Source organism: Mesoplodon mirus, assembly GCF_964341445.2.
Source record: "Mesoplodon mirus genome assembly, chromosome: 1".
In the NCBI taxonomy this organism is placed as follows: Eukaryota; Metazoa; Chordata; class Mammalia; order Artiodactyla; family Ziphiidae; genus Mesoplodon; species Mesoplodon mirus.
In genome coordinates, this window is record NC_138976.1 from 22,438,312 (window position 1) to 22,464,189 (window position 25,878).

A 25,878-nucleotide genomic window follows, 5' to 3' on the forward strand; every position below is an offset into this window, starting at 1 on the left:
TAAACTAAACAGGGAGTTCCCCGATGGTCTACAGGTTAGGATTTAGCACTTTCATAGCCCGGGTTCAGCCTCTGGTCAGGGAACTGAGACCCCACAAGCCGAGTGGCACAGCCAAAATGAGAAAATAAACAAACAAACCAAACATAAAATAAAACTATCTCACAGAACCACACATTCTACATACAGGTAACAGTTTAGAGTAGAACATGCTTTAAACAGACTCCCTCTGACTGAATTTATTTTATTTTATTTTATTTTATTTTATTTTTTTAAGAAGATGTTGGGGGTAGGAGTTTATTAATGAATTTATTTTTGCTGTGTTGGGTCTTCGTTTCTGTGCGAGGGCTTTCTCCAGTTGTGGCAAGCGGGGGCCACTCTTCATCGCGGTGCGCGGGCCTCTCACTATCACGGCCTCTTGTTGCGGAGCACAGGCTCCAGACGCGCAGGCTCAGTAGTTGTGGCTCACGGGCCTAGTTGCTCCACGGCATATGGGATCCTCCCAGACCAGGGCTCGAACCCGTGTCCCCTGCATTAGCAGGCAGATTCTCAACCACCGCGCCACCAGGGAAGCCCCCTCTGACTGAATTTAAACCACCTAATTGGCAATTCATCTTTTTTTTTCTTTTTGGCTGCGTTGGGTCTTCATTGCGACGTGGGCTTTTCATTGCGGTAGCTTCTCTTGTTGCAGAGCATGGGCTCTAGGCCCACTGGCTTCAGTAGTTGTGGCTCGCAGGCTCTAGAGTGCAGGCTCAGTAGTTGCGGCGCACGGGCTTAGCAGCTCCGTGGCATGTGGGATCTTCCCAGACCAGGGATCGAACCCGTGTCCCCTGCATTGGCAGGCAGATTCTTAACCACTGCACCACCAGGGAAGTCCCAGCAATTCATCTTTTAATTTTTAACTCCTTTTTACTGAGTTATGAGAGAGTAGCATGCATCTATCCTTTCAAAAGAACTACACCTCACAACATGGAATTCTGAAAGTCTGCAAATGAGCACAGACGTTAATATTTATTTAAATATTCAAAATAACTTATGTATAAATTTTATGGTAGATCGCGTTCATGTTAATCTTTAAGGCACAGGTTCTCACATTGAAGTCCACAGCCCTAAAATAAATTAATGGACTTTAGGAGGTCTGTGAACTCCCAAAAAACTGTACATAAAATTCTGTGTGTATATGCACAGATGCATGTGTTAGGAGAGAAGATCTACAGCTTCATCTAAAAGATCAGCATCACGGCTTTCAGTAAAAAAAAAGTTTTCAGGCCGGGGAGGCAAGGCAGCTAGTTCACTGCTGACTGCAGAATGCCCAACAACAAAGGTTTGCTCTCTTTACTCACACCAACCCTTCTGGAATGCAGAACCTCAACAAAGTGGTAATCTTGAGAGACCAAAAGTTCCCTGGTCACAAGACTGGGAAACAAATCCACTATATACACTAAGTCCACTATATCTTCCCAACCAACCTATCACCACATTTAGTCTCTCAACAAAAGAGCGTCAAGATTTTTTTTAATTTATTTTATTTTGGGGGCTTCCCTGGTGGCACAGTGGTTGAGAGTCCGCCTGCCGATGCAGGGGACGTGGGTTCGTGCCCCGGTCCGGGAAGATCCCACATGCCGCGGAGCAACTAGTCACGTGAGCCATGGCCGCTGAGCTTGCACGTCCAGAGCCTGTGCTCTGCAATGGGAGAGGCCACAACAGTGAGAGGCCCGTGTACCACAAAAAAAAAAAAAAAAAAAAAAAAAAAATTATTTTATTTTATTTATTTTATTTTTGGCTGCGTTGGGTCTTCATTGCTGCGCACAGGCTTTTCTCTGGTTGCGGTGAGTGGGGCTACTCTTCGTTGCGGTGTGCAGGCTTCTCTTTGCAGTAGCTTCTCTTGTTGTGGAGCAGGGCCTCTAGGCACACGGGCTTCAGTAGCTGTGGCACGCGGGCTCAGTAGTTGTGGCTTACAGGTTCTAGAGCGCAAGCTCAGCTGTTGTGGCGCACGGGCTTAGTCACTCTGCAGCATGTGGGATCTTCCCGGACCAGGGCTCGAACCCATGTCCCCTGCACTGGCAGGCAGATTCTTAACCACTGTGCCACCAAGGAAACCCAAGATTTTTTTTTTTTTTGCGGTATGCGGGCCTCTCACTATTGTGGCCTCTCCCGTTGTGGAGCACAGGCTCCGGACGCACAGGCTCAGCGGCCATGGCTCACGGGCCCAGCCGCTCCGCGCCATGTGGGATCCTCCCAGACCGGGGCACGAACCCACGTCCCCTGCATCGGCAGGTGGACTCTCAACCACTGCGCCACCAGGGAAGCCCCCCAAGATATTTTTTAAGCAAGCAAGATTGGCCTCCATGGCCACACACTAAAAAGATGGGGGAAGGGGTGGAGACATAATGGGGGAGTCCCTAAGGTAAAGAGCCTTCCAGCATCCATGAACGAGCAAAAGCCCACCCTGAAAATACTTTATCTCAACTACTACTGCCACCTCTCAGTGTTAAATTTACTAACCTGTGTTAAGATATTAACTCCTTTTATTGTCCAAAAATAAAACCTCTTTGTCAAACATCGGGGATGGAATATTTCCTCATTTGGTACTTTGAATATTTAGTATTGTGAGAATAAATCGATTATCATGATTTTATAAGTGTGATCACAAATCCCCTTAGAATTTTCTGAGAATAAAGAATTATTTTATATTTAACACCTTGGATGCATATGAGAGAGGGAGGAAAGGAAAGGGAGGGAGGGAGGGAGGGAGGGAAAAGTATATATATGTGTGTGTGTATTAGAGAGTATGTGTACATACTCCATACTCCATCACATACAGACCACATAAAACATTAACTCTAAATACTGTATGTTGCTACACAGAAATCCTTTCCTTCCACCACCACTCAGTAATAATTGTTCACTTTAGAAGTTTGTTAATTTTTGAAATTTTTATTTTTATATTCTTCTACTACCATGTAAAATGCTAAGAATTAGTTTTAACTGATTTTAGTATTGTTGCAAAAGAAAATAAAGAAAGGATTATTTAGTCAGGAAATCTGTGAACACAAGATTCTCCACAGTGATTGGTAACATCAGCATAAATGCTCTGTTTTACACATATGTATTTTTAGGCTATTGCTATCCAACACTTTAGAGGAAAAATTTTTATCTTAATGCAAAAAAAAATTTTTTTTTAAACTTAAAAGGCAGAGAAATTCAATTCATTCACCAAAATCATGCCTCTTAATATCTGAAAACTATACTCGGGGACAAAATCAATGCCTCCAATTAAAGATCACAAATGTAATTTAAAAAACTTTTTTCTTGTGGTTTATTAAGATCATGATCAACTGCCTACAAAAAAATATTGAAAATTAAAAACTAATGACCAATAAATACATTAGAAATTCCAATTCTCCCATTTATAGGCACAGCATAATTGTTTGATATAAGCACACAGAGTTAATTACCTGCACACCTTCTCCACAACTCCATGCAGGTGTCTGACAAATGAAGAAGGTAGTGGAGAATATTAAAAACAGGTTGTTCTTAGCAGAGGGGAAAGAGCAGGGTGGAGGGTGAAATGGATAAAGGGGATCAACTGTATGATGATGGATGGAAACTAAACTTTTGGTGGTGAGCGTACTATAGTATATACGTTAGTAGAAATATAATGTTGCACACATGAAACGTATATAACGTTACAAACCAATGACACCTCAAAATAAATAAATTAGTAAATAAATAGGAAAGAAGGAAGGAAGAATAGGTTGTGCTAGTTGCAAAACTGACCGTTTACTTCTCTAGCGTAAGTGACCGTAAGTAGGAAGAAACTAACCTAATCCCAAACTTAAGCAACCAAAAAGGAAATTCAGAGGCAGGAATAAAAAGAACTTTCTTTCATTTCTATTGCTTTAGTCAAGGTATCATATACACATACATACTGGAGTAAATGTAAATAGAGTGACAACAAAGTGTGTGGGTGCAAGTGCCTGCCCCACACCAGTCCCTACCACAAGAACAGGGTTTATTCAGAGAGTAAAGTAAAACATAGTGGTAGAAAACAGGTTTTTCCTAGGTCCCGGAACACTTAATGGACTGGGAGAAGCAACTAGCTTAATCAGTGACATGAACACATAACATATAAAGAAACACAGGGCCACCTGAAGGTGGCAATAAGCAATGAGAAACAGGTTCTAAGACCACTCATGTCATGTCCAGCTCTGCCCAGAGGAGAGGACAGGCACAAATCTGGATACTAGAGGCATCTACTGCTGCGAGGAAGAGATTTTTCATCAAGCCCCTTATCACTGAGATGAAATTCTCACAAGATGAACTACCTGTTTTTGCTCTAATTCCATTCTATGCTTATTCTATACGGAGCAGCTACTAAGTGCCAGGCACTATATAAACCCTGGGTACATCATGATGGGGAAAACAGGAGACATTAACTCCTCATGCTGCCTGCAGTCTAGTAGGGAAGACAATTTCTAAAGGGGCGGGGGAGGATAGGGGGACCCAAGTCCCCTTCATTCCTTCTACTCTTCCCAATGCCAAACTTGTGGTCAGAAGGAGGTACTTTAGGATAATATACCAAAGTTAATATTAGGAGAGCTGGCCAAATAAGAGGGAGGTCTTGGTCTATCCTATAAATGTTCAGTTTTGAAGAACATGATGATCAAAACCACCTTACTGGCTGGAGCCAGGAACATGTCAACCCAGGCTTGAACACAAGCTGTCAAAGATCTCCCCAGTCTTGGGCAAAAAAAAAAAAAGTTATAGAAAAGGAAGGAAGATCAGAGAACGGGCTTCTGGGAACTCACCCAAGACAAAGTGGAAAATTATTTGCAGCCTCTTCTGAATTCACTTTCTCTGTGATCAGTTACAATGAAGACCAAAGTCTTCTGCTAAAGGACAGGACAAGTATCTGGGCCACATATGCAAACCCATGAATGAGTAATTGTAAATTGTGGTTAAGTGCTATGAAGGAAAAAACAGGGTGTAATAAGAGAGCAGAGAAGTAGAACCTCCTTTAGACAGGGTAGTCAAGGAAAGCCTCAGAGGAAGGCTGAGCACTAATGGATGAGGAGGAACTGAGCACTCAAAGGGCAGAATGAGAAGTTTATGCAGAGAAAACAGCTTGTGAGAGGGAAAGGAAAAACTGGGTAAGTTCAAGTGCAACAGGAAGCCAATGAATGGCTTTAAGTAACCATGTGATCCAGTCTTTTAAAAGCTCTCTGGCTGCTGTGCAGAGAAAATGGGAGGGAAGCCAGAGAAGTGTGATGACCAAATGAAAGGCTAGAGTGGTAGTTTGGGGGAAAGGTGAGATGGATACGATGCAAAGAAATGGAAGGGTACAAGATACATTTTGGAGGTGAGTTGAAAAGGACTTGGTGAAGGATGTAGAGGGAGGGGGTGGGAGAAAAACAAAGGTGCCAGAAATGACTCCTAGGTTCCCGGTTTAAGCAACTGGATGCCATTATCTGAGGGGGAAAATGGGGGATGGGGGAGACAAGTTCCCCCTCAGTTTTGGCTGGATAATAAGTTTAGTTTTTGACATGTAAAATATGAGCTCCTTGTAAAATATAAATTTGGGAATTCTCAGCATATAAATTATATTTAAAATCCTTGGGAACAAATGATATCATCAAGAGAAAACAGAAGAGATGAGGGTACAGGACCAATCCCTGAGCAAATCAAACCTGTAGCGATTGAGGGGAAGGGGCTAAGGGGAAGGGGCTAACAAAAAGTACACACAAAGGTGAGAGGAAAACCAGGATTATATAATTACAGAAGTCAAGAGATAAGGATTCAAGAAAGAGGGAGAATTCCATGGAGAATTCTGGTAAGACACGTACTGAGATGTGGCCTGAACCACAGGCTACATCAACTCACCATAATTGATCTTGGCAAGAGCAGTTTCCAGAAGTAGAAAAAAGGGTCAAGTAGATGAGGGCTGACTTCCCAGCTATAACCAAGAAGCAGGCAAATCACTTCATCTCCTGCTCAACCAAAACAGCCTCTTAACGGCTTTTCCTCCTTCAATCCTTACCTTTCTACAGCCCATTATCAACACAGCTGCCAGTGACCTGGCTAAAAAGAAAGTCACATCATATCATCATTCTCTGCTCAGTGATCTCATCTCACTCAGAACAAAAGTCAAAAAGAAAGTCTTTATAATGGCCTAGAAGGTCACTATCTACCTCCTTCCACTCTCCTTCTCTAGCCACTCAGAATTCCCTCCTGCCCCTTGAAGCCTCAGGGCTTCTACATCTGCAGTTTGACTCCCCACTTCCTTCAGGCCTCAGTTCAAATGTCACCACAACAAAGAGGCCTTCTTTGGCCAATGGATTTAAATAGCACTTGCTCCTTTCATTCTTTGCTCATCTTTCCTTACCTACTCTATTTATCTTCTTAGCACTTACCATCTTTATGACATATTATATATTTATTAGCTATTGTGTGTCTCACATCATCAGAATGCAAGCTTCATCGTAAGAGCAGAGGTTTTACCTGTTTTTGTTCACTACTGTATACCCAGTAAGTAGGCCTGGTACACAGTAGACATTCATGTTTATCCGCTGCATTTAAATCATTAGAAAGGCCCTTTCACATTACAAATTAATAAACTTGTACTTTCAGTATGGATATAAGTCTTCTGTTATTTAGACAGCATGAGTCTTCTGATCACCTGCAGACATGCAGAAAAAAGCCCAGTCTCTGGGCCCATGAAATTGAATACTAGCCCCTATGCCTTGGAAAACTCACAGTATCATCCTGTGGGCCATCCCCTATAGACTCTTCAAGGAGTATTTCCATTTAGATTTCAAAATGAACTGTTTTCAATATGAACTTTTGGCTAAGGCAAAGTACACTGGACAAAAACTATTTGTAATAACTCAGAAAAGGGGTCATGGACAGAATAGTGGTACTGATGAATCACACAAATATGAAGACAGATATATATACATATTATATTTGAACAAAAGCAAGAAGATATGATGCTCTGGGATTAGTTGATTCTTCCAAATAATGGAACCATGCTCTCCAGTCTGTCCATCTGGTTTCCCTATTTATCTCTCTGATCACAAAGAAACAGACTATATCATTTTTCTCTGCAAACCCCCTACCTCAGGCTGTTCTCCGTGGAAGGGTAACTGACTGAAAAATACTACCTTGAAACTCCTGATGAATTTAGAGCAAACAAAGCTCTGAATTACATCAATGAAATGAAAATCTTAACCATACCTTTGAAATGTTTAAATAAGTCATATAGATCAACTCATGTAATCTTATACATAATCTGTGAAAACATGGATCCTGAAAACTACAGTACACACCCAACAAAATTATTCACAGTACTCACCCAATGAATTGATTTACATTTATTGCATAGCGAAGAATGGAAGGGAACAGCAAAACAATTTAAAATTCTATTGTAAAGGGACTTCCCTGGTGGCGCATTGGTTAAGAATCCACCTGCCAAAGCAGGGGGAACGGGTTCGATCCCTGGTCCAGGAAGATCCCACATGCCACGGAGCAACTAAGCCTGCATGCCATGACTACTGAAGCCCGTGCACCTAGAGCCTGTGCTCTGCAACAAGTGAAGCCACCGCAATGAGAGGCCTGCGCACTGCAACGAAGAGTAGCCCCTGCTCACTGCAACTAGAGAAAGCCCACACGCAGCAACGAAGACCCAACACAGACAAAAATAAATAATAAATTTAAAATATAAAATAAAATTCTATTGTAAATCTGGCTACATAATTACATGAAAACATTTAAAAAATCATTCTCAAAAGAAAATATGTAATTTATAAAAACAACACAGATAAATAAAACTATAAATTATATTTATATAGAAAAATAAAGAGTGGAGAAGTATAGATGTACTGAAATGCTTGTATAAAAATTATGAGGACACTAAAGATACTATTTAGCTCTGCCTCTGACAATTAGAGAAAGTTTAAAAGCCTTTTTAAAATCTACATGGATCAATAGCACATGAAAAGATGCTCAATATTACTAGCCACTAGGGAAATGCAAATCAAAACCACAATGAACTACCAATGCACCCCCAGTAGGATGATTATGATAAGAAAGACAGATAGTAACAGGTTTTGATGATAATGTGAAGAAATCAGGACTCTCATACATTGCTGGTGGAAATGTAAAATAAAATGGTACAACTACCTTGGAAAACAGTTTCGCAATTCCTCAAAAGGTTAAACACAGAGTTATAATTTGACCCAGTAATTCCACTCCTGGGGTGGGGTGTGTGTGTGTGTGTGTCTGTGTGTGTGTCTTAAAGAAATGTAATATGTCCACGCAAAATCTAGTACACAAATGTTCACAGGAGCATTATTCATATTAGTCCAAAAGTGAATGCAACCCAAATGTCCATTAATTGATAGATGAATAAATAAAATGTAGTATATACATACACTGAGTATTATTTGGTCATGAAAAGGAATGAAATGTTGATATATGTTACAACATGGATGAACCTGAAAGCACTATGCTAAGTGAAAGAAGCCAGTCATAAAAGACTGTATATTGTATGATTCCACTATAAAAGGTCCAGAATAGGCAAATCTATAGAAAAAGAAAAGGAGGTAGTTGTTTCCTAAGCTTGGGGTGGGAGGAAATGGAGACTGACTGCCAGTGGGTACAGGGTTTCTTTTCTGAGCAATGAAAAGATTCTGGAATTAGACAATCGTGATGGCTGCACAATTATGAATATACCAAAATACTAAAAGCCATTGAACTGTACACTTAGTATGGGTGAACTGTGTGATATGTGAGTTATATCTCAACAAAGCTGTTAAATTTTATAAAAGAATGAGGTAGGGGGCACAATGGAAGGTGTCTGGGGTAACTAATATCATATTTCTTGACCTGAGTGTTGGTTACACAAGTGTGTTCACATTGTGATGATTCACTGATTGGCAAACTTACAAGATGTGCATGTTTTATAAATATATCACATGTCAAATAAAGGTTTTAGCAAAGAATAACTAGGTCTATAAATACTGACTTGGAAAGGGATCCAAGATATAAAGTGGAAACAAAGAAAGTTTCAAAACTGTATATACAATATGGTCCCACTTTTTATAAATTTATACACATACACATATATGTATGTGCAGAGTAAAACACACACACACACACATGAGTATACACATAAACCTGTTCTCATTGATCTCTGAAGAGTTCAGATAAAGGGACTTAATTTTCTCTGATACATATTTCTATAATGTTTGAATTTTTTGCAATGTGCATTTTTATAATCAGAAGACAATAAATGTATACATTTTAAAAATCTTTTAAGGTGTACAGACAGAATTTAATAAAGAACAGAAACTCCTCAATCAGTATACAAAAACATAGAAATAATAGATCCAAGGATAAAATATAATCATTTAAAAAAAAAAATAACAGCAACAATCATTTGATTGCTTACTATGTAGTTGGCACATATATTAGCTCATTTTCATTATACCTATTTTACAGATGAGGAAATAGGCCGGGAGATTTTAATCTAATCAAAATAGAACAAAATATAGCTCATGAAGAAACTTCATAAAATCATTTACAGAGAAAATTTTAAAAAGTAAAAGAACATAATGAACTCACTCATACTTTTTTTAAAATCTGGAAAAGAATTTAATTTTCTTAAAAAAAAAAAAAAGTGCCAAAATTGACTACCCCCCCAACACACATACCCACACCAAAAACCGAAAACTGAATGGAATAAGCTAAAAAACAAAACAGAAATGGTTACTGTCCTTCCTCCCAAAAGGCTATTTTTCCATGCTACCAAAATCCTTATATCAAGAACGGTACAAGGAAGGAAACTTACAGGCCTTCTCTCTTGTGATTATATACCAAAGCCCTAAATACTAACAAATCAATCCAGTACCACGAGCTCCATTACAGAAATTTAGGGATAATTCCATACTAAAAATTGATTAATGTAATTCAGCACATAAATAAGTAAAAAGAGACATAACCTCCAAGGGTAGATAACTGAGTTGGAAGGCATTTGACAAACTTATTCTAAGAAAAGCACTTAATAAAAAAAAATACTACTTCTTTAACTTGTTAGCTTTCAGACCCACAGTCAACCCCACAACGAACAGTTGAAAAACAACTGAGGCAGCCTCATTATGTTACAGTCAAATATTGAATATGACATTTTCTGGATGTTACCGTGTAGCCAATGAAATAAGAAAGAAAAATAACAGAGGAAAGTATTGAAAAGGAGTCTAAATTAGCAGCATTGTCCAATAATAGAGTTGTCCAACTGGAATACCCAAGAAAAATCTATGAAAAATTACTAAAATGAAAGAGCTCAGGAAATTGGCAGGTTTTTAAATAAATATACAAAAATCAACAGCTTTTCCTAACATCAGCAAAGCTCAAAAAATATGATGAAAAACATCCCACTGTCAAAAGCAAGAAGAGGGGCTTCCCTAGTGGCGTGGTGGTTAAGAATCAACCTGCCAATGCAGGGACACGGGTTTGAGCCCTGGTCCGGGAAGATCCCACATGCCGCGGAGCAACTAAGCCCGTGCGCCACAACTACTGAGCCTGTGCTCTAGAGCCCACGAGCCACAACGACGGAGCCCAAGTGCCACAACTACTGCAGCCTGCACACCTAGAGCCCATGCTCTGCAACAAGAGAAGCCACCGCAGTGAGAAGACCGCTCACCGCAACAAAGAGTAGCCCCGGCTCGACGTAACTAGAGAAAGCCCGCGTGCAGCAACAAAGACCCAACACAGCCAAAATAAATAAATAAAATTTTTTTAAAAAGCAAGAAGAACATAAAATACTATGGAATTGACATTATGTGAATTAAACTACAAAGCCCTACTAAGGCACATACTATGGCACTACTAAGCTCTACTAAGGCACATACGATAAGGGGAAAGAAATCATGTTAATAGATTGATAGATGTTAACAGTGTGATGAGATCAACTATTTCCAACCTCATAAATTTAATGCTTTTCCAATCTGTGTATCAATGGGATTTTCGCAGTAATCCTGACAAAAACCTTTAAAAAATATATCTGGACAGTGGGGAAAAGCACGTAATGAAAGGCAAAAGTCTTTTTACAAAATAATAATAACTACAAGGAGTTGCCCTACAAAGCATTTATCCATATAAAACTACAGTAAGTAAAACATATAATATTGGTGCCAGAATACTGATAGATCAATAGAACAGAGTGAGAAACAGATCTAAGTATTAATGAAAATTCAGTATATGATTAAAAATGTCATGTTTGGGCTTCCCTGGTGGCGCAGTGGTTGAGGGTCCGCCTGCCGATGCAGGGGACATTGGGTTCGTACCCTGGTCCGGGAAGATCCCACATGCCGCAGAGCGGCTGGGCCCATGAGCCATGGCCGCTGAGCCTGCGCGTCCGGAGCCTGTGCTCCGCAACGGGAGAGGCCACAACAGTGAGAGGCCGGCGTACCGCAAAAAAAAAAAAAAGTCATGTTAAATATATAAGGAACTGGTTAAATTGTGGTACGTCTATTATCAAATACAATGGAGTATTACAGTTATTAAAAATGAGGTAGATTACACTGATGTAGAAAGCTGGTCGCAATATAGTATGATGTAAAAAAAAAAAAAAAAAAAAAAAAAAGTAAAGAATAAGAAGTACAGGGCTTCCCTGATGGCGCAGTGGTTGAGAGTCCGCCTGCCGGTGCAGGGGACCACGGGTTCGTGCCCCGGTCCGGGAAGAACCCACATGCCGCGGAGCGGCTGGGCCCCTGAGCCATGGCCGACCGCTGAGCCTGCGCGTCCGGAGCCTGTGCTCCGCAACGGGAGAGGCCACAACAGTGAGAGGCCCGCGTACCGCAAAAAAAAAAAAAAAGAAAAAAAAAAAAAAGAAAAAAAAAATAGGAAGTACAATATGATCCCTTGTGTTTTATTTATTTGTTTATTTGACAGCCACGCTATGTATAGAAAATGTCTGGGAAGATACACATATCTAAATAGCACTGTCACTACCTCTGGGATTATAGTAAGGAGAGGAATAAGAATGGAGAGTCCATCAGTCATTACCCCAACAGTGAAGAGATGGCAAACTCAAATGAGAATAATCTGAAGGGGGCTTATTTATAAAAGGAATAATTACAAAGTTGGGAGGTGAGACCTACAGAAACCACAGTGGATGAACAGGACTAGCTATAGCATAACAATTATCACTCTGGCTCCCAAAAAGACAGGACACAGAGAGTACCAGAACCCAGGTAATATAAGGCCGGCTACCCTGAGAGGAGACAGAATAAATATTCTGACCTCATTCTTCTTCCCTTCAATCTCCTCTAATGGCTGAAGCCAACCAGAAACCAGAAGACCTGGGAACTCTTTCCCTGGGGCAGAGAACCAGGTGGAAATGGGTGAAGGACAGGCGTGGAGAAGTAAATAGAATGTACCGGGCCCAGATTTCCTTTACATTTTTATAAAATTAATCACATAAATAGAAGTACAATATCTTAATTAGAAATGAAAAACTTACATAGAAAGCTAAAATCCCACCCTCCATAATCCTGGATCCTTCTCCAGAAGTAATCATCTTTATTTATTATCATCATTTTGATGGGGTTTGTCACTGACTTTTTTCTAGACAGAGACACATACTCACCACAATAAAACACACAGAATTGCTTTAGGAGGTGTTGTTTGCTCAACATGAACAGTATTAATCACCCTATTACTTTCTGCAACCTTTTTTTCTCACCATTTTCAGTTCAGTTATAAAATAATGCTCAAGAAACCAAGAGGAACAGTTTGAATCTCCTCAGGGTTGTTTACACCCTACCTCAGTGGTTCTCAAAATATCCCCACACTCCCCCAACCGCTGCATTAGCATCACCTAGGAATTTGTTTAAAAGGCCCCACCCTAGTACAGTGAATCAAAAGCTCAGGAAGTGGGGCCCGGTAACCTTCCTTTTAACCAGCCCTCCACATGACTATTCTGCAGGCTAAAGTTTGAGTGCCACTACTCCATCACCTGTGCCCTTGCTAGGAATCTGCTTTTTAATTAGATCCCGGGGTGATGCGTAAGTAAACTGAAGTGTTAAGAAGCCGGTCTACCTCTGAGCCATAAACCTAACCCCAATCCATATTACCCGCACCTATCCACACACAGGGTATGAGTGGTTTCTGGGGATGGGAAGGGGGGAGGCCAACAAAAAGAGCAGTGGTTTTTAACCTCTTTGAATTTAACTCTATCACTCCTGTGGGAAAAACATCAGCACCGCACATGCTCTAGTTAGGCAGAGCATGTTAACAGTGTCGTCTTTTGTGCGTGACAGATAGCACATAACTACCTTTAAACCACCCTAGAAATGTACCGCTCTTGGGTGTCAATATTATATCGTAAGTTCTCATTTTTCTTTTAAAATAAGTTAATTTCAATGTTAACCCCAGGCATAATAAAATTACATAAGACTAGCTAACCTCTGTTTGTTATCACTAATACTGTAATGGGAATCCATCATTTTAAAACAAAGCGCAGGGATACACCTTTTCTGCTCTAACAAGGATACTTTTATCAACATTTACAAGTGTATCTACCCTCCACTTCCATACTGCAGCCTCCACCTCTACAGAGCTTGTGGGGAGGGGAAAATGTCCCCAGAATTCCACCTTTAACTTCCTGCTGCCTTCCTCAAAGGCTGACATTTTCTTTCAAAACCTGCACCCTAAAGCCCCTCTTCCTTTGCTCTTCTCTCATTTTTCTCCACGGAGTCTTCAGGTCTGTCCTGAGTCACAGGCAAACATGTTAACTTTCTCAGGAAATCTGCCAAAGTAACAACATATACATTTGTGCTTGAGAATCCTACTGTCTCACTGCTTAGGCAGCCTGACTCGGGCTAACACAACGATCTGCTTTTTTAAGGCACTTCCAGTTTCACTTCTAGTTCCTACCAGGCTTATGCCCCGCCCCAAGGCAGCACAGCCCCTTCTCTCTGAGCGTTCCTGACACAGGAAGTAGCACAGTCAATTCTGTGGGGCCCAAACCTAACTTGACTTGCCTCTCCCTTCTTAAAGCAATCTCAGAATCAAAATTTCTAAAGCTCCTTTTCCATTTGATAACTTTTCTTCCATACAAAGAAAGTTTTAATCAAGACAAAATAAATTTGGGCCTTGGGTTTTTAATTACATAGCATCAGGAAAAATAATATATTCTATCAAACAATTCTATTTCGAAAGGAAACATGTTTCTAATAAAGATGTTACAAAATTTTAAAAACTGAAAATGAAAAAAAAAGAAAGGAACATGTTTACATCTCAAAAGTGCTATAAAAAGATTTTGGTATGGTAAAACTAGTTTGATTTCTATCCCCACCCCACACAATTGTTTCTTAAAATCATTTATGGCAATTGAGACAGAGTTCATTTTTTAAAGATTTTCTTCTACCAAAAGCTAGACTCAAAATATGTACAGAATTACCTAAACATTCTAGAGTCAAATTCTGACTTTAGTTTTATCTCATGGACATTAATAATTCCATGAATTAAACACAGATTCACTTTAAGGCAAATCTTTTTTTTTTTTTTTTTTTTTTAGGCAAATCTTTTGACTTGTTGCCTTTGTAGGGTTTTGGACTTAACTGTTGTTATTGTTTGTTGTTGTTTGTTGTTGTTGTTAAGCACACAATGGTGGCTTTTATTTAAAGTTAAAGCTCAAAAATATCATGGAATAGTAATTTCTGTTTTCAATACATGCATAGTTTTTAATAGAAATATTAAATAATTAGATCACAGGAATTCATGACTCATATTCTTCATATACAGCAAAGACGGTCAACAATATCTTCCATTAGAGCCCCAAACATACTGTCACTCTAGAGATGTTCTGATGTTAACGTTCTTAAAGAAACGCAAACCAGTAAATGGGTGGAAATTCCTCAATTATCTGGATTTAATCAGCTTTTATCCTGCCTGAATAGAAGACTATCTTCCTCCTATGAATTAATTCTCATATTGCTTAGTAATTTGAAAGGTGGAGAATTCATTTTTCTTTTCCAACTATCCATAAACAAAGAAAAAGAATGAGTTGGCAGTGCTCAACTCAAAACAGGACATGTTCCAACCAAAAGTCTAAAACTACTGTACCTCGTTTTGACCTTAGAATCCCATTTTCCCATAGAACATTTTCTAAATGGATGGCCCACCAATGTCTATTAAGCCCACAACATAAACGAAATAATATTAGAAACACTATAACTGCTTGAGAAAATTTAATCTCAGATTCCAACTTTGGGCCACCTAAAGACAGAATTTTCAACAAGCATTCCAACCAAGTTTGAAGTAGTTCATTTGGGAACCACTATGCTACATTATCTTCCTCAAATAATCTACTATGTCAGACAGCATCAATACAGCACCAGGCTCTCCAACTGATGCCTGAAATATTCATATTCTATACCACTGAATAAAGGGATCTGTTTATGCTTTAGCTTGTGACAAATCAAAGTTTATTATGGAAATTAAGAAGGCTAAAAAGAAGTCTAACATCCATTCTTATACTAATTTCAGAGAGGGAGGTACTCATATCCACAAAAAGGTGGGATTCTGAATAGGGCCAAATTTTTCTATGAGAAGTTTTGTATCTGCTTAAGTGACCAAACAAGCACTGAGTTAAGACCAATGTTCAGAATCACAAAACATGGGAGATTTTCCAAGAATCAATTTAAATATGCCTGATCTGAGGTGAACCCACTCCAATGCAGGTACTCCTACTCCTTATTATATGAAAAAGTAATGAATGACTAAAAAGAAAATTAAATAATCCTAATACAAAAATTCAGAACTTAAAAGGAGTGTATTTCTCAGGAGGAACAAAGGTAAAACTAAAGACTGCAAATTCTCTCTAGTGGCTAAGACAGTGGTCACCTTTGCTTATGTTCAATCTTGTTACCAAAATTTAACTGCTATGTTTGCTTAGGCTATCCATAAAGTGAGACGTAAAGCATGATGGCTAAAAATACAGACTCTGGAATAAGACGGCTTGGGTTCATATCCTAGATAACACTCTTTTTTTTTTTTTTTTTTTTGCTGTACGCGGGCCTCTCACTGCTGTGGCCTCTCCCGTTGCGGAGCACAGGCTCCGGACACACAGGCTCCACGGCCATGGCTCGCGGGCCCAGCCGCTCCGCGGCATGTGGGATCTTCCGGGATCGGGGCACGAACCCGTGTCCCCTGCATCGGCAGGCGGACTCCCAACCACTGCGCCACCAGGGAAGCCCCCTAGATAACACTCTTAATAGCTGCGTCATCTTTAGCAAGTTATTTAACCTCTCTGTGCTCCAGTTTCTTCATCTGCACAATAAAGATGATAAAAGCATCAACCTTAGAGGACTGTAGTGAAAATTAAATGAATTAATCCAGGTAAACCACTTAGACCAGAGCCTTGCACTAATAAGCACACAGTAAGTGACCACTATTATCTAGATATTAAAAAATAAGCAGGATTTGGAGAAGATAGGAAAAATTAAAGCTGAAGCAACAATCAAACGAACAGAGGTGAAAAAGTGATACACACACATGGAAACAGGGCATTACACTTCCCTGCAGAATATTCATGAAGAATAGTAGAGACTGGGATAATGAAGACCCAATTATGCTGGCCTTGAATGCCAAACCAAAAAATATTTTACTTACAAGGCAGCCACTTAAATTTGTGACCTGATTAGATCTGTGCTTTAGCAATGTTAATTATCATGATTATATCATATCACTACTATTTATGCAATTTTGATGTTCTCAAACCCCAAAATTTGTTTGGTCAACTAACACACTGTCGGAGTCTATTGCTAAACTGTTGTATATCTGAATCAAATCTGAAATCTTCACTGTGTCTGGTACATAGTAGGCATTCAATAAATGTTTTATTGTTACTTTTACTGGCCACCACTTTTTACTGGCCACTTCAGAGCAGTGAAGTAAAAACAGTCACAGGTTATATGTGTATGTATTGTAAGAAATATGTATTATAAATGAAGCAAATGAAGTAGCCAAATAACAGCTGGTAAAATGTTAAGTCACTGCTGAGCAGTATACTTGCCTAAAACAGGGGTAATCACCCTTACTTTTCATTAAAGCAGATAATATGGAAACTTGTATATTTTAAAATCTCATAAAATTTAGCTGTCAGATTGATATAGTCTTTTTAAGGATTATTTGGGCAATATCTTTGTAATGGACTACCCAGTATTCTTATGTGATGATAAATTTAAGGCAGATTTCCTCAAGATATTTGCACTCCCATGTTCACTGCAGCATTATTCACAATAGCTAAGACAGAGAAAGAACCTAAGTGCCTGATGAATGAGTGGATGAAGAAGTTATGGTATATACATACAATGGAATATTATTCAGCCATGAAGAAAGAAATCCTGCCATTTGCAACAACATGGATGAGACTGGAGGACATAATGTAAAGTGAAATAAGCCAAAGAAAGAAAGACAAATAATTTAAGATGTCACTTATATGTAGAATCTAAAAAAATAATAATAGTAATAATTTGGTTTTTAATATAAAAGTCAAACTCATGGAAACAGAGAGTAGAATGGTGGTTACCAGGGCCTGGGGAGTGGAGGAAATGAGATGTTGGTCAAAAGGCACAAGCCTTCGGTTATAAGATAAGTAAGTTCTGAGGCTCTAATGTACAGCATGGTGACTATACTTAATAGTACTGTATACTTGAAATTTGCTAAGAAAATAGACCTTAAGCATTCTCACCAAGAAAAAAGGTAGTTATGTGAGGTGATGAATGTATTAATTAACCTGACCATGGTAATCATTTCGCCATGTACACAAATATCAAACCATCACATTGCACACTTTAAATACATACAATTTTATCTGTCAATAAAAAAGGGAGAGAGAAAGAGAAAGGAAGGAAGGAAGGAAGGAGAGAAAGGAAGGAAGGAAAGAAGGAAGGAAGGGAGGGAGCAGAAGGAAGGAATGAAAGAAGGGAAGGAGGGAGGAAGGAAAGAAGGGAGGCAGGAAGGAAGAAAGACATTTGAGACACTAGTAAAAGTAATATACTAATAGTTAACATAGTAAAAAAAAAAAAGTGTTCACTAGAAGATTGATTGCCAACAGATCTTAGAAGCACATCATGACAAGATGGTTGATATAAGAGGTTACTAAACACATACCCCCAGATTCATTGGTTTTTTTTCTGGTGGTGGTAGGGGGAAATCAGCTTCCCAAGATGTCAGTCAGTGCTAACTTTTAGAAACTTTAAAAAAAAAAAAAAAAAAAAAGATTAGTAAGAGCGCCCCATGATTTGGCTTTCTTGGGCAATCAATCATTTTGGAAACACAAGCATAAAACAAAGTAGGCCTGGATTTCTGCATACCTTCTTGTAAAGTACTTTTTTTTTTTAATATAATTTTTTTTTTTTTTAAATTTTTGGCTGTCTTGGGTCTTCGTTGCTGCACGCAGGCTTTCTCCAGCTGCGGCAAGTGGGGGCCACTCTTCGTTGCAGTGTGCGTGCTTCTCATCGCGGTGGCTTCTCTTGTTGCAGAGCAGGGCCTCTAGGCACGCGGGCTTCAGTAGTTGTGGCACGTGGGCTCAGTAGTTGTGGCTCACGGGCTCTAGAGCACAGGCTCAGTAGTTGTGGCGCACGGGCTTAGCTGCTCCGCGGCATGTGGGATCTTCCTGGACCAGGGCTCCAACCTGTGTCCCCTGCATTGGCAGGCGGATTCTTAACCACTGTGCCACCATGGAAGTCCCACTGTAAAGTACTTTTCAGTTACAGTTTTAGACTAGAAAAAAAAAATGTTTCGGCTGTCTTGTGCTTTTTAAAGCTTCAAGTATCTTGCAAGTATTAGAATTTAAAACCTTGAAATGTATTCACTTAAACACATTCCTGTCAGCATTACCAACAACGCTCCATTATCCATTTTGGTACTGTCTCCAGATGCTTTTAATCCCCGCCTGACTTCTCCCTACCAACAAGTACTTGGATACCATCTTTACCCTGTCTGCCCCCATTACTTGGTTGTGCTTAGGGAATTATAATTACAGTGATCCCGCCTTTAAAACATCCTCAGAGCACAAAGCCTCTTTGTATGATTGGGGGTGAGGGGGGCGCCTTCCAGGCTCCACAGCAAAATGTGGGTGGTGGCAACATAGGCAGCAACGAAAGAAGAGGAGCTGGGGCCACTCTGGAGGCCTTCGGGTCTGGGTCAATATTGTTCGAGGGGTTTTACTTGTGGGTGTCCAGCCCAAAGGTCCTACAAAGCCTCTGCACCCCTCCCATGAGGAGAGTAAAGGACAGGACCTGTTCTGACAGATGGAGAGATCAGCACCAAGCCCAAAAGGCCAGGGAACAGAAGGAAGCATGAAAAGGGGGAGAAAAGAAAGCAGTAGCTGAAACATACTCCTTTGTGCTGTTCTCAGTACTTCAGGTAATGAAGTCTCTGACAGTGAAGCTATCACCCCAACGAATCAGTGGCTAGTACTGGTATTACCAGCACCCAGTAGGTGCTCACTCAAACATATTCAGGCAGCAGCAAAAATATACATAGGAAGACAAATCTATTAAAAAATTAAAAAAATAAAATAGCCTAAAAGCCAAATGAAAATACTTTTTTAAAATTATTAGAGTCCCATCTTCTAGTTGCACAAGTGATTATGAAATGAATACTTGTTTTACTTTGCCTCCCCTACTACTTCAGTGTAGTCTTCAAAACTGCTCTCTTTCCAGCTCTGTGACAATAAAACAGACTTCAACTAAAGATCAGTGAGCACCATCTGCAAACACTGAAATCAAAGGTGTTGAGGCAGAACAGATACTGACAGGTGACTTTCAACTCAAGGTACATCCCAGAAGCACTACAAAATGTTCTACTACTTAATTGCTTGCAGCTCTCTCTTCCATGCATGTATTTCTTCCTCTTTACCACTTCTTCCCTTCTTTCAACAGGGTCAAATGGCTATATCAAAACTTACAATCTCTCCCTCATTTCTACACGTATTTTATCACAAAAGCAGACAATACAGTGACAGCTTTCCATATCATGACTGGAGGGGGCTACTGATAAACTCTAGTATAATCCCATCATTCTCCTCCACCTGCCCAACATGGTTAACTGTCCCAAGCAGTCCCTAGAATAGCACTAATATCCATTTAAACTAAGAATAGAAAAAAAAAAACCCTGAAACTGCTTTGGGTGAGGCTTATAGGTGAGAACTGTTTATTCTCCTTGTGTGGGCATAAGACTAGTTTTGTTAAACATTTTCAGTTTTATTTACATACATTTTCTTAAAAAAAAAAATTTCTTCAAGACAGCAGCAAAAGCACAATGGAACCCTCTATCCATCACCCTCAATCATGTTTAAAAACAATAATAAAAAAGACAACAGAAACCACTTCAAATTGTACCTCTCCCTTGAGCCCGCAGAACAGCACTCTTCCGTGACAACTGTTCTGAAAAACACACTGCCATTATTTGCAAAAGCAGTAGGAAGTCCAGTCTTGTCCTTGGTTCAGCACTCCCCCTTCCTCTCTCTCTCCAAGAAAAAATGAAACAGCAGGAAGCGTAAACAACCGGTTAATGGAAAATACAAATGGGCAAATATTTTCAAAATTGGCTAAAAAGCCTGAGGTCTTAAGAAATTCAGGAATACTAGTGTAGGGGGAAATAGGAAGAGAAAAATAGTATCGTATTTCCCCCACAAAGTGAGCACTATGTGACTGCATGAGCAAATGTGGCGCATAGCTACTTTCTCTCCTTCACTTACCAGACGCTTTTGTCTTTTTAATGATTTCTTTCTCATGGTCTTTCCATAAATAATGGTATTTATCAAATTGTTTATTCTGTACAATTTCTTCAGACCCATAACAAATTTTACAATTTCAAGCTGAACTCTTTGGTTCAACTGAGCATGGTAATGAAAAGCCAGGGGTAGGCCCTTTCCCATGAAAAGCTCACATGGAGAAAACTCTTTTGGAGTCTCAGGCCTAGCAGTGACCAGCCCTCTTCACAGAGCCTGTGGTGAGTATGGACGGGTAACAGCTGGACCAACAGTTACAAAGCCGCAGGGCCATGCTAGTTCACAGAGCACCTTTGTGAGGATTAGAAAAGGGGGCCCCCACTAAGGGGACACAGTTTCCACACAAGGTGTTCATCTTGGTAAGCGGAGTACAAAATGGGTTTCTGCTCCCACTTGCAAAACAAAACAAGCACTCAGTGCTGAGAACAAGCTATACAACCCTAATCAGCAGCCCTGGGGCAAAACTGCACCTCCAAAGTAGGTTTCCAAAAAGAAGAACATCACCAACAACAAACAGCATTTCACAAATTTCATTACCAGAAATCCTCACACGTTAATATAAATTCATTCATAAACATATTAGGACCAGAGGAAAAAGGGTCTAGCAAAGAAGGAAAACTAGCAATTTTTTTTTTTTTTTTTGCGGTACGCGGGCCTCTCACTGTTGTGGCCTCTCCCGTTGCGGAGCACAGGCTCCGGACGCGCAGGCTCAGCGGCCATGGCTCACGGGCCCAGCCGCTCCGCGGCATGTGGGATCTTCCCGGACCGGGGCACGAACCCGTGTCCCCTGCATCGGCAGGCGGACTCTCAACCACTGAGCCACCAGGGAAGCCCCGAAAACTAGCAAATTTGAGAGAAAGGAAACTCTTCCATCCAGGGGAATAATCAGTTGTTCCTAAAGCCCCCAATCTTTGACTACGGGTTCAAATAGCTGAACTTCAAATGCATGTGCTAAGCTAAAACATGCAAACAATCACTATCATCTGCAGAGAAAGGCATGATCACATACATTTACCTTTGGGGGTTTACTTTCTCCAATCTGCTAGTTTTCCTTCTCAGTCAGACACTTTTTTGCTCCTATCCTAACTATAAAACCATACACAGTGATACATGTGGTTAAAGTTTATAAAACCTGATAAACAGCCCTGGTGGGTGGTGGGCCCCTTAGCTACCTGCATGAAAATAAGAGGAATAGACAACCTGGATTATGAAGGGTTTAACATTCAATGGCTTCCAACCCGATCATTCTTTTATGCCCTACAAAAAAGCTAAATATCACATGGGTCCAAATTAGTCCCAGTCATGCAGGGGGGGCAACAGAAGGCAGCCTGGGGACTAGGCTGGGCAAAGCTGAGAAGTACAGCCCAGAGTCAGAAGAAACCTTAAGGCAGTGGTTCTCAAACTTCAGTGGGCATGAGAATCTACTAGGAAACATGTTCAGAATCAGATTTCTGGGTCCCTCCCTACATTTGATAGATCAGAATGTCCTGGAGCACTTATATTTTGACAAAATTCAAACTGCTGACCTAGGTCCACCAGAAAGTTTAGAAAGACTGGGAAATCCTCCACGTGCCTATCAGCTGTTCCAAAATAAAAGTCATCCATCACAAAACTAGGCTTTGCGGGTCAGAATAGGGTGAGAAAAGGATCACCAGCCATCATGTCTAACAGGCTGTGTTGGGTTGGATCCTGTAGCTAGAGTTTCACTATTATGGGACAAAAACCCTCTGCTATGTAAACAAGAAATTGTTTTGCATGTTGAGAAATATTTCAAACATCTGAAAAATATTTAAATATCTCTGTACCCTACATCCATGATAAGCAAATCTTAATTTGCAATTATCTGATTCAGGTTTAATAATAGAATACTAGATATAACTAAAGCCCTGTGTGTACCCCTGATCAATCCCATTCCTCACCCACTCTCCTGAGAGATAACCACTACTCCGAATTTGGTGTTAGTTGTTACCATGAATGTTTTTTTTTTTGCCGTACGCGGGCCTCTCACTGTTGTGGCCTCTCCTGTGGCGGAGCACAGGCTCCGGACGCGCAGGCTCAGCGGCCATGGCTCACGCGCCCAGCCGCTCCGCGGCATATGGGATCTTCCCGGACCGGGTCACGAACCCGTGTCCCCTGCATTGGCAGGCGGACTCTCAACCACTGCACCACCAGGGAGGCCCCACCATGAATGTTTTTATACTACTACTACATATGTACACAGACACAGACAGTATTATTTTGCATGTTTTCAGATTTTATGCAAGTGGAAACATTCTCTAATAATTCTTCTGTTATTTACTCCCCCAGCCCCTGTTATGTTTGTAAGATTCAACCACTTTAATGCATGTGGCTATACTTTATTTTTCTCAGTGCTCTAATATTCAATTGTGTGGGACTATCTAACAATTTATGTATTTCCCTATTGGTGGACATTTAAGCAGCCATAAACATTCCTGTACTTCTTCTGTACTTATTTTCTTGGACAAGTGTGCAAAGATTTCTTAACGTATATACCCAGAAATGGACGTTTTAGGTAAACAGACCTGCTTGCCCTCCTTCAGCTAGACATCACTATGCTGCTCTCCCGAGTGACTGTGTCTGTTTACAGTCCCACTAACAGTATATGAAAGGTGATTTCCCCATAACCTTACGAACACCTGGTTGTCACAGCATTTAATTTCTGCCAATCTGATGAGTGTGAAATGGCATGTCACTGATGTTTCAATTTGCATTTCCCTGATTTTAAGTCTTTGACAAGTAAATTTTCATACTTTTATATACATCTGTCAAATATGTTTTTCTCAAGTGTTTTAGAAAAATTTAACCCATCTTGTCTGAATCAGGGCAGTTCTTCCCAAAGAACCTTGCCAACAGCCACCACAACTGGAAAGCTGAGGTGTGGGAGGGCAGCAAGAAAACAGCTGACTTAAACAAGGAATCATCTTGGACAAAGAGCCCTAATTAATGCATTTGCTAATTAGTCTTTCCCTTCCCTCTTTTGTCGAGGCTTACTTCCAAGACAATACTACAGGCCTGCAGCCTTAGAACATGAGAGAGAATGGGGGGGATGGGGAGTACCCAAAACATTATGTAGAAGTACTTACAACTGTCTTTACTCAAAGAAAATGATGTGATTGCAGACCAATACCTATTACTCAACCTTGTAAGATACCATCCACCTCTAACAGACTCCTTTCAAGCTCATTACCTTTGGCTCCCTCTTTAAAACAGCCCAATCTTTTTCTCTACGCTAGACACTGTCCCCCTCCCTTCAAGCAATCCTTTCATCTCCCTTCCCCCACAATGACTAAATTTCCTTTTCCCCCATTCTACAGCTTCTGTTTTCTAACTCCACAGGACCCTCTTCATTGATTATAACACTACTCTCTCTCCGTTGCCTCTAGAACCCCAAGACCCTTTCCAAGATGCATCCACAATAAAAACAACCCACCCGAAAGAAAAACGGGAATCCCATGCAGTACATGGCCCTCTTCCATGCCAGGCAGGTGGGTGACCTGTCCCAATCCTCTCACTTCCTACCCCTTCAGGCCTGGGATAGCTGTTCTTTCTCTGGGGGTTCCCCAAGTGTGACAGGTCCAGACCACCTGGGAAAACCTCATTTGGCTTTTTGTGGCAGAAACGTCTTTACTAGGGCCATATATACTGCCGGGTGTTTGGGGCAGGAACGAAACTCGGGCCATTTCGTGAAAAAGACACCTTACAGGCGTCTCCACAAAAGCAGGCAGGCCTCCCTCCTGTTAATTCCAGCTGGATTGGTTTAGTCCGTGCAGTGGTGGGAAAGGTCGCCTGGCAGAGACCAAATGGTCCCTGCAATAAGAACTTTCCGAAGCTCTGACCCACTCACTCAAGAAAGCCCTCTTCCCCGAGAGGACAACCTCACAGGAGTCTCTCCCCCTGCGGCTCCCCAGGACACCACCAATCCCCCAAATCAGCCGCCGCTCTCCTCCGTCCCAGCCTGCAAGAGATCCTTTCTCCTAAGCCAGCCCCAAAAGCGCTGGGTGGGCGTGCCTGTGGCCGAGGCCTAGCGCCCCCTCCTCCGCGATCAATCTCTCTCGGTTCTCCGGGGCTAGGGGCTCTTCCTCCTCCCAGCGCCCCCTGCTCCGGGCCCGCGCCGGGCCAGAGTGACCCTGGGTCCCAGCCAGGTTACGACTTTCGCCGGCTATGTGACCTTGGGCAAGTCACTTCCCCCTGTAAACCTCCGTTTCCTCCACCGCCCGAGGAGACCTAGAGAGGTCCTGCCCTGCCCACCCTAGGGGAGGGGGTTTACCCACCAGGGGGGAAAACGCTTTGTGAGCCGCTCCGCGCAGCGGAGACGCAGGGATCACAGGGGCTCCGGGGACGGACTAACCTGACCCGGACAACGCTCCACCCCTGCCGCGGGGCCGGGCGGCTGGACCACACGCCTCTGGGCGCCCCCCCAACACACACAGCCGAGACCAACCCACGCCCCTCCCCGCCTGGCCCGCTCCTGGACCCCGTACCTGCTCCCGGAGCTCGGCCGCAGGCGCCGCCACCCTGGGCGCCTGCCCGGAGAGGCCCGTGGCCCGGAGGGCTGAGGCGGCCAGCTGCGGCGGGCTCGGGCCGGGGCGGCGGCGGCAGGGGGCGCGGGCGGCGCGAGGACCCGAGCTCGGCGGGGCCCGGCCTGGGAGACGATGACTGAGGCTGGAAGTGCGCGGCGGCCGCGGCTGCTGAGGAGGCGGCGGCGGCGACCGCGGCGGCGGCGCTTCCGCTCATGGCGGGGCCGCGAGCAGCAGCTCCGGCTGCGACTCGACTCCGGCGCGGCGGGCGCTGGCTGGGCCCGGGCCGGCAGCGGCGGTGGCGGTGGCGGCGGCGGCGGCGGCAGCAGCGGCAGCGGCGGCGGCGGCGGCGGCGGCGGCGGCGGCGGCGGCAGCGACGGAGGCGGCTCCCGGAGAAGGAGGAGGCGGAGCCGGGAAGCGGCGGCGGCAGCGGAGGGGGCGGGGACGCGGAGCGGGGTGGGGACGCAGCGCCGCCGCCGCCAATGGGCCGCGAGCTCCTCGTCCGGCCGAGGCTCACGGGCTGGGCGGGCGGTGCCG

The 25,878-nt window shown here is 42.1% G+C and overlaps 1 protein-coding gene across 3 annotated transcripts in view; it reads right to left on the minus strand.

Moving 5' to 3' along the window:
* Window positions 1–25,577, minus strand: part of RNF38 (ring finger protein 38) — a 126,665-nt gene extending 101,088 nt beyond the window's left edge. For all 3 annotated transcript variants that reach the window (XM_082642603.1, XM_082642604.1, XM_082642607.1), the window contains exon 1: window positions 25,306–25,577. In XM_082642603.1, the coding sequence (XP_082498729.1) occupies window positions 25,306–25,558 (253 nt within the window). In that variant the 5' untranslated portion in view covers window positions 25,559–25,577. The remainder of the gene's footprint in view (window positions 1–25,305) is intronic.
* Between the last annotated feature and the right edge of the window lie 301 nt (window positions 25,578–25,878).